Source organism: Camellia sinensis, chromosome 1 (genome assembly GCF_055761805.1).
Source record: "Camellia sinensis isolate YWXY chromosome 1, ASM5576180v1, whole genome shotgun sequence".
Lineage (NCBI taxonomy): Eukaryota > Viridiplantae > Streptophyta > Magnoliopsida > Ericales > Theaceae > Camellia > Camellia sinensis.
Genome location: NC_138961.1, coordinates 157,041,031 through 157,050,919, shown reverse-complemented (window position 1 = coordinate 157,050,919; position 9,889 = coordinate 157,041,031). Strand labels below are relative to the sequence as shown.

The following is a 9,889-nucleotide window of genomic DNA, read 5'->3' as shown; positions in this document are numbered from 1 at the left end:
TAATGAAGTTGTCGAATATGCCATAAATGTAACGAATTTTGTCAAATATGTCAAAATCAATAATGACGTTATGTCAAATATGCCAAAATCAATAATGAAGTTTTGAAAAAAAAAATTGATCATTCCATTTTGTTTGTAAATATTGACATACAAAAACTATCCACATGTTATTGGTCATTATTAAGCTTATGTAACTGATATCGTAAAATGACTTTGTAAAAGATTTTTATATTAGTCTGAAGCATAGATAACGATAGGTTATGTTGAATTGCTTATCATATTTAATGGGCACATAATATGCAAACTTTTGATTTTAGTTAATGGCACACAAATTTATACTTTTAAAATAATCGACCACATTTATTTTTCAAGTCGTCATGTACATAATAATTTCAGCTTAATTGATATAGTTAAATTACATGCTCACCAATACAGTTTGTCAAAATGTATTTGTTTTTCAACTGTACAGGCTTCATGGCACATCTACCTGATGAGGTCCCCCTTTTGAGTCATCCACATCGGGCTGACAGTATATGGGAGGACCCGGTATGCAATAACGTTTGTTGGACTTTACGCGTACAATGAAAATACACTGCATTTTGTTTTTCATTTCCTTGATAATGCTATAATTTAAAATACTCATTCTGTTATGCAGGACCAGTCACGCACCGTGGTGGCATGCCGACGGGGAGATTCCGGCCTGTGGGATCGTCCATTGCACCATAGAGTCTTGCAGTGTCTACTACGCGCGGGATTCTATGGTGTATATCGTATAGGCCATATCAGACTGGACCACCCACTCATTACTGCTCTCGTCGAGAGATGGCGCACAGAGACTCATACATTTCATTTCCCGACCGGTGAGGCCACCGTCACATTGCAGGACGTATCTGTCCTATACGGTCTACGGATTGATGGGCGAGCAGTTACTGGACTTGACCCATCATTGACGACGGAGCAGTGGATAGCGCTATGTGCTGAGCTATTGGGAGTAGCACCTACACCTGCAGACTTACAGGCAGGTAGAGTGAGGGTGAGGTGGCTGTCGGAGCATTTTCAGGGCGATTTTCCAGATGATGCTGCAGATGAGTTAGTACAGCAGCATGCGCGAGCATATATTCTGTGGCTTATTGGGGGGGTACTTCTCCCTGATAAGTCACAGAACCTGCTCAAGCTGATGTATTTGCCACTGTTGAGAGACATTGACGTCATCGGCCAGTACAGCTGGGGCGCCGCGGCTTTGGCATGCTTGTATAGGATGTTATGTCGAGCCACTCAGGTGGGTGTGACTCAGATCGGAGGACCCCTTGTCTTGCTACAGGTTAGTAAGAATTTTATTACATGTCAATTCATATTGTATGGCATATATCAGTATTGTAATTGCGTTCAAACTATTGCAGATTTGGGCGTGGGAGAGATTGATTCGCATTGCCCCGGCTAGGCGGCAAGTAGTTGCTCCTGGTGAGGTTCCCATCGGGCAGGGAGACATGCAGATGCCGGCCGGACCTCGAGGTAGCCGATGGAGGGTTGACATGAGCCACGAGGTCGTATCGACCCACGTAGTGGTCGTGTATAGAGACCAGCTTGACCGGATGATAGACGGCGAGGTATCAAATTTATATACCTAAATTTTAATTGTCATATGGACTGTATACGTTTATGACCGATTTTTAATAGACTTGTCGTTATTGTAGTTTATCTGGCAGCCTTATGCTGATGTCCTCCACACGCTCCCAGACTACTGCCGCCTAGGTGAGGATATATGGATGGCGAGAGTACCACTCATTTGTTATGACGTGGTTGAGTGGCATCTCCCTGATCGTGTCCTCCGACAGTTTGGTCGGGTCCAGCCCGTGCCGGATCGATGTGACACCGAGTGGCGGTTGCATGCGACGGATAGACGTGGCCGAGGCAGCACTGACTGGAGTCAGCATCATATGCGATACATACAGTTGTGGGATGCCCGTCGCGACACTATTGTACAGGCTGACTGGAGCGATGGGGTCCTCCCCTCTCCCGACCCTTACATGTTGTGGTATCGGCGACATACACACCTACTTGTCGGTAATCCGAGCCACCTGTCCGAGGACGGATATCAGGGAGTTGGGCCTTCTCTCGAGTCATTGGTGAGTAGCGTACTATATCTCCGATAATTGTTAATATCATAATTGATTATTTTCAGTCAACTATAGCCTAATATATCTATTTTTTTGACAGGTGGTTCGAGCTGGGAGGTCATATCACTTGGCTGAGGATGCTATTTTCAGACGTGATGGACAGCTTGGTCTGCAGGCCCTTGTAGAGATCAGAGAGTTATTGTACGAGGGGATCCAGCATGCCCATCGGGTAGATCGTCTGCATTTTGGGGACTACGGTGTACACACTGCAGCAGCTGCTCCAGACACATCAGTCCCGTCCACGTTAGTGCCTTCCAGTTCAGCGCCAGCCACAGTAGGTCCTTCGACTTCAGGCACCCCACCACATGATACCCCATACATTTCTCCATATTCCCCACACGTACATCTTACCCAGCATGCTGACCCTGACCCTGATTGGTCACCGCCCCGCTTCATACATGATGTTATTACCCCACCCACCCAGTTACATCCTACTTTTCTGGGGAGTACTTCGACCGCCCCCCCGTTCATGCATGATGTTGCTACCCCACCCACCCAGTTATCACCTGCTTTTATGGGGACTACTTCGACCGCGCCCAGGAGTACACATGATGCAGTTCTCACTGACATCTCACACATTGATGATGAGGGCCATATTGAGCCCCCCCCAGAGCGCGAGGGAGAGGTTATGGTCGTGGGGGACGTCGCGGCCGAGGTCGGGGTGCGGGCAGAGGCAGAGGTCGTGGTCGAGCTGCAGATCGTGATACAGTTGCACCAGACGAGGGAGTGGGAGTTTCACAGCTCACAGCAGTATATGATCTACAGGCACAGGCAGGATCAGGGGCATCAGATGCAGGAGAGGGGGGGTCACACTCACACTCACAGGCTCCGCAGGCAGTCAGTGGAGGGCAGCATGCAGGGGAGAGAGTGCCAGATATTCAGAGAGTCTACCGTAGGAGACCGAGGAGGGAGATCCACGGTCGGGGTTGTGGGACTGGGGGCAGGTTAGGGCATTAGCGGTTGCGATATGGACTATATAGGTATTTTTTTTTTTTTTTTTTTTTTGTATGTGTCAAACTTGTACAGCTGATGTAAGTGTCATACTTATTTATTCGCAATTATCATTTCACAATTTTTTATTCTTATTTATATTGATGAATCACACAAATCTGTTTCACATCTCTACCCCTCTCTCATTATCCGTAATTTAGGAGAACATAAATTACAAACGCGTTTGGTTTGAACAAAATGTGTAAAGAAGCTATAAAAAAAATGTTCGTTGAAGGCTAAAAATAATTGAAATATCTCGTTTTATTGATAAGTCATGGATAAGCATTACAAATTGCATGCATTACAGAAATGCCCTGGGCGTTCATCCAAACAATTTCATTCATTATCATCATCATCTGACATCTCAATATCAGATTCATACATAACATCCATGCTCCAGGCGTAGTACTGGTGTGCATCATCCATTAACCCATCTTCGGCACGCTCATTTGCGGTCTTCATTAGTTCAGACCTCTGCAAACGTTGTGTCATGCGATTAACCTCGTCGCGGATACGATGCAATGCCCTTTGCAACAACTGTGGAGTGTCAGTTGGCATACGCATGGCTAACCGGCGAGGAAATTTAAGATTAACTTCACGGCATAGCTCAACGAGAACGTTTGCTCGAGTTTTGCGAAATTCCCACTCAGCTCTCATGGTATTGACGGTGGCACGTGAGTAACGCAAATTTGGATTTAATGGGTATTGAAATTCATCTCCATCTGCAACCCAATAGCGACCCATTGCTGAATATAGATCAACCACCGTATATGTCATGATCATATCGGTAGAAATAGCTGTAAAACTTTTGTTGTGGTATGCTACGATATTTATACCATATACACACATGGTACCTGTGTGTATGCAATTTCCTGTTCGATCACATGCATGCCACTGACCTTATCCAGTGGATACGGCTGTCAGGACTCGACTTTGTGCAGTCATGAACGAATCAACGGCCTGTAGCATCGGCTATTGTGCCGCAGATGCAGCGATGCCTGTGACTTTGTGCATAATTGCAATGGGCACAGTACGTAGGAGGCATGTGACTTTGTGCAGTGATGCAATGCTGCATGTCACTTTATGCAGTGATGCAGTAATGCATGTGACTTTCTTACTTTGCCATGCTTGTATACGTTGTGACTTGTTTCTTGACATTACGTGATGCATGTGACTTCTGCAGTGCAACTTACATGCTTTGTTTTTTCCGCACATTTCAGAATTCATCTAAGTCACATTATTATGACTGTGAAAAGAAGCAGAAATGCTATTATGTTGGTAAAAAAATATGATGGACGATTGTGTAATGACAATAAAAATCGGATGACTGTGAAGTTCATTAACTGAAAATAAGATAAAATATAGGCACCAACGTTCCAATCGTGTTTACCTAGCAGGTGACCATTTTGTTATGTTGGTGAGAAAAACAATGATAGTTTATGAACAATATTACTTGAATACAAAGAAAATTTCATTTTTCGATTTGATTTATAATTTCTCGAAAACACTTATACGTACTGAAATCGTCAATTCCAAGTGAGTACTTATTGTATTACAAAAGTAAGCATGACAAAATAGTTTCATGTGCCGATGTGACAACTCACTGCATTTTGTTTTATTTGACAACGCACTGCTCGAATATGAAGGGATAGCATTGTGATTCTATGGCCTACAATTATTATTTTATCTTACAACCACATCCGTGACTACATCACAGGTACACAAAGTCACGGGTAATCAAAATTACATGAAATGAATAACATCAAATAATATCACGTGTATCACTTATTCCATAGTGCCCTAGCACCACTATCATGTCTATAAATACCCCAGTATGATGTTTGTTGAAGGCATAACAATAGTAATAGATATACAATTACTATTATTATTATTATTTTTAATTTTATTAACAATGTCTTCAAGAGGTGCAGGAAGTTCACGCCAGCAAAGAAATCCGAAAGTGTGGCTGCTACCTCCATTTATGTATAACTACAAGAGCGAAAAATACTCAAGTCCGAAGGATTATTATGCTGGTATCCGAGCAGAATGGGCGTTCAGGGTAACGGAGCAAGAAGGATTGTATAATGATCTACGTAACTTTGGGGCACCGGTACCTCATCGTCGTTCATTGACCATGGCTAGACGAAATGTGAGTGACTATGAAAAAGCAGTTAGCAGAATTAAGAAGGAGAACAACAGGATGTTGATGCGGAGATGTCGACATTTCATGCTTCAGCTAGCCACTGAAATGGCAGAAGCAAGCAACAGAGATTTGACAATGGTTGAGCGAAATAATGTCTTCAACAATGAAAAATATCTCTCTGACTACTACATGTCAGATGATGAATAAGAAATCAAACACCGTTATCTTTCATATGTTCGTTCCTGGAGTGTAAGACAACGTTGTTGTTGGTGTAACGTACGGATGTATTTCAAGTATTTTTGTTATGCACCTGAAGTTTATGAAATACCTACATTTATAAGTACACATTTATGAGTTCATGACTTTCTTTATTGAATTGCAATTTGTTCATGAATGTTCTGGATTAATTAATGGATTAATGTATGTTCAATTATGTGAATACTTAAAACACATAAAATAGATCAGGCAACTCGGAGAAAAGGTTCCCTTAACTGGGGCTGCTGAAATAGGGATGAAATTACAACGAATTTCAATCTCCATCAGGAAAGAAGAAAGAGTCACCTTACAATTATTGAAAGTCCAGTAAAAATTATGACTCCGGTAATGAATGAGAGGTTGACAAAAAACTAAACTCGGTGAATCGAACTACCGCCTTCAACAACACATAAAACATAACAGGTAGGTCGGTGAATAGCTTCCCAAATGACAAGAACAATTCAAATAGTCATACTTTTCAATGAAATACAAATAGCGGGTCGTAAGCTTCATGACCTTCATTTTTTCACACATTGAGTAGTCAAATCGTGGAGAGACTTGTCAGTATATGCAGATAGATTGTGAAGTCATGTGACCTGGTGCACAGTCTTCGGTTTTATTGATTTGTTTATTACAGTCACAACTCATCTCTTATTTACATATGTGGGATTCTCAACTCAGAAAGTCACATGGCAACAGTGAATTCATTGATTTACCTTATTGTCAGCCTGCCTTTATTTTGTCTGTATATGCAGATGGATTGTGAAGTCATGTGACTTGGTGCAGAGTCTTTGGTTTTCTCGATTTTTTGCTCGATTTTTTTTATTACAACTCATCTGTTATTGATATATGTGAGATTCTTTGTCATCTGTTAACAACAGCATGCCTTTATTTTGTCCTTATATGCAGATGGATGGTCTTTGTCATGTGAATTGGTGCACAGGCTTTGGTTTCCTCGATTTGTTGCTCGATTTTTTTTATTACAGTGACAACTCATCTATTATTGATATATGTGGGATTCTCAACTTAGAAAGTCACATGGCAACAGTGAATTCACTGAATTACCTTACAGTCACCATGCCCTTATTTTGTTCGTATATGCAGATGGATTGTGAAGTGATGTGACTTGGTCCACATGCTTTGGTTTTCTCCATTTTTTGCTCGACTTTTTTGTTACAGTGATAACTCATCTCGTATTGATATATGTGGGATTCTCAATTTAGAAAGTCACATGGCAACAGTGAATCTACTGATTTACCTTACAGTCAGCATGCATATATGTGGGATTCTCATTTATCCGTTCATAATCAACTATATAAACGAGTAAAGGTGAAGACACAACCTTACAACTCAAGGTGAAGACACAACCTTACAACTCATTTCGCCCTACGAAATTATTATTCATTTGTTTTAAAAAATTAGCATGGCTACATGGTTCATAGGAGGGAGTGGGGGTCGCAGAGGTGGTAGGAACTTGCAAAGGGGTGAAAGTTCACGACGAGGAGGGGGAAGGGGAAGTGGCGATGCTGAAGATGAAACACCATTTCCTTTCTTGGATGCCTCTTGTGCTTATCATGATAGGTTTGGGAAGCGACATTTCGTCATGCCCAAGTACTATCGAGATCCATGTGGTTTGGTGGAGGATCCATCAGAAAATCAAACAGGATATGGTTATGCAAAGGCTAGACTTCTTAAGTGGCCCGCACTATTTATAGAGCGAGTGCAAAACGAAAGATTATGTCGGGAAAGAGGACTGAAGGTGCCAAAAGCACGTTCTGTTGAGATCCAAAAGGAAGATCCTGATAATGTTGATCGACTATGTCAAACACTAGAACGTGAGATTTCTCAAATGGGTCGTAGATTGGCCCGCGATATGCAGCTACTCATACTTAAGAAGGATGCCCAGAAGAACAAAACAGAACCAAATGTTGCGGCTATCAAGGCTATCATGGAGGATCCTGAACTTGTCTCTGACGCTGAGCTTTCGGATTGTTCAGATTCTGAGCCACCTGCCGATTTAAGCGCGAATTAGGTGTTAATGTCTACACTTCGGCAATATAACAACTTCCATTAATATGTAATGTCTGTGTTAGAGTAAGTATAACTGTTATGTTATGTTATGTTTATGTTTAAGTTTATGTTTATGTATTGTGTCTGTCAAATGTTACGGCTATTAATATGCAATATTAGGTCATGAATTAGGTGTTTCTCTATCTAACTGTTATGTTTATGTATTGTGTGTTCAGTTAAGAGTGTCCAGGATGTATGTAATGTGTGTTCAGTTCATGGTGTCCATAATGTATTTTTGTGGGAGAATTATGTCTGTACTACCTACATAACTGAAAACTATTACATTTGCAACTTCAGTTATGTTGTTTTCATACCCGTAAGAGTATTTTGTAAAGTACTGACTTCGTATATTATGTATCAAGTATTATTACAAAAATGTTGAGAAAATTTATTTTAGGAGCTCTCGCTGTGGCCTTTGTCTTCTTGGCCTACTCCGCGGTGGTCTTCGCGTCTCACCCTTCGTCGTTGCTCGTCGAGTTGCACAATGTGTGGGTGTGCTTCGAACTGTACAGCATGCATATCACATTCTAACCCATAACAAAATAAATTTAAATGAAAACGGGTACAAAACGGTTTTACTAAACTGGTTTACTAAACTGATTTTCTGAATTACATTCTCACCTTCTAACCCAAAACAAAAGAATAAATATATATTTATGTTTAAATGAAAACGGCTTTCGTAAAGCCAAAATAATTTTCAAAATAACACATTCCAACCCAAAATAAAGACAAAAGAAAAAAAAAATTTACATGAAAACGACTTTAGTAAAGCGAAAAAAAAATAATTAATTACACAAAACAATAAGTAAAAAAATATTTTACATGAAAACAACTTTAGTGAAGACGAAATTTTTTTTTTAATTACATTTTCTAAAACAATAGCGATTTTAACAAAAAAAATTTTCCCAAAAAAATGTAATTAAAAAAATGTAATTAAAGCTCATTTAACTTGAAACAATTCGCTATGAAATAATGAAAAATCGCTATGTAAAATTAATATACTATTGATAATAGCTAAATGAGCTTTAATTACATTTTTTATAATAGCTAAATCGCTATGTAAAATTTTCCCAAAAAAAATTCAATAATCTACATGAATATGATTTTGAAATTATATATATGAAAAATAGTATGTAAAATTAATATATGAGAAGAGGTTTTTTTTCATATTATGTAAAATTTATGAATTACACATTCTAAACAAAAACAAAAGAAAAAAAAAACATATTTTAACATGATAATTGCTTTATGTTTTTTTCTTTTGTTTTATCTTGAAAATAGCGTTTTATTCCAACAAAGTTTATGTTAAAAAAAAAATTTCTGTTAAAATCGCTATTAGGAATAGCGTTTTTTGGAACAAAATTTGAACTGAAATCGCTATTATGAATAGCGTTTTTTCTGCAAAAAAAATTATGTTAAAATCGCTACTATAAACAGCGTTTTTTGGGGAATTTGTTTTTGTTAAGATCGCTATTGATAATAGCGTTTTTTTGCAACAAAAATTTGTGTGAAAAGCGCTGTTAAGAACAGCGTTTTTTATTGGGAAAAAAATAACCCTAGAAGCGCTATTTGTAATAGCGACTTATTAATCAAAGTCGCTATTTGTAATAGCGATTTTACTGTTCACCTACTTTTACGCTCCTAACAGTGAAAGCGCGAATAGTAATAGCGTTTTAACTTAGTTTTGGAATACCGTCAGAAGTTGGCCTAGTTTTGGAAATACGATACAAAAATGGCTTATATTGGGAAATGGCCCTATCCATCGTGCTATTAAAATTTGATACCATAGACAAAAAAAAAAAAACACTTCAACAATAGTTATTCATGGCGCCAAATCGTGACAAACTTTAAAATGATTAATTGTTTGACCATTGACTTTTTTAATATTGAGAAAAAGATTAAAAATTCTAAATTAAGAGTTTTAATTGGCGTGTGGATTCTATGTAATGTGATGTTTTGACTTTGATTTTTTTTTTTTTTGATTGGATCTTTCACATGATTAGTGCTCTTTTAGAACTCCTAAATTAGAGGAATGTATCATTTTTGCTAATATTGTGACCCAAAAAAAATTCCATGTCATGTATCTTTATATATATTCAATAATTTAATAAATTAATATTAATCATTGTGTTTGGTTTCAATTTTTTGAATCTAATTTTCTAAAAACTAATTTTTTTTTTATTTTTCGTATTTTTTTTTACTGAATATTTTTTAAATTTTAAGCATTTTTTACTTTTTTATATACACCTTATTT

At 38.6% G+C, this 9,889-nt stretch overlaps 1 protein-coding gene across 1 annotated transcript; it reads left to right on the top strand.

The window, feature by feature from the left end:
* Nucleotides 1-444: 444 nt before the first annotated feature.
* LOC145820466 (serine/threonine-protein phosphatase 7 long form homolog) lies at nt 445-6,496 on the top strand. Its single transcript, XM_082916159.1, has 6 exons — nt 445-546; nt 656-1,321; nt 1,401-1,607; nt 1,695-2,126; nt 2,218-2,420; nt 6,475-6,496. The coding sequence occupies exons 1-6, from the start codon at nt 445-447 to the stop codon at nt 6,494-6,496; spliced, it is 1,632 nt and encodes a 543-aa protein (XP_082772285.1).
* The last annotated feature ends 3,393 nt before the right edge of the window (nt 6,497-9,889 follow it).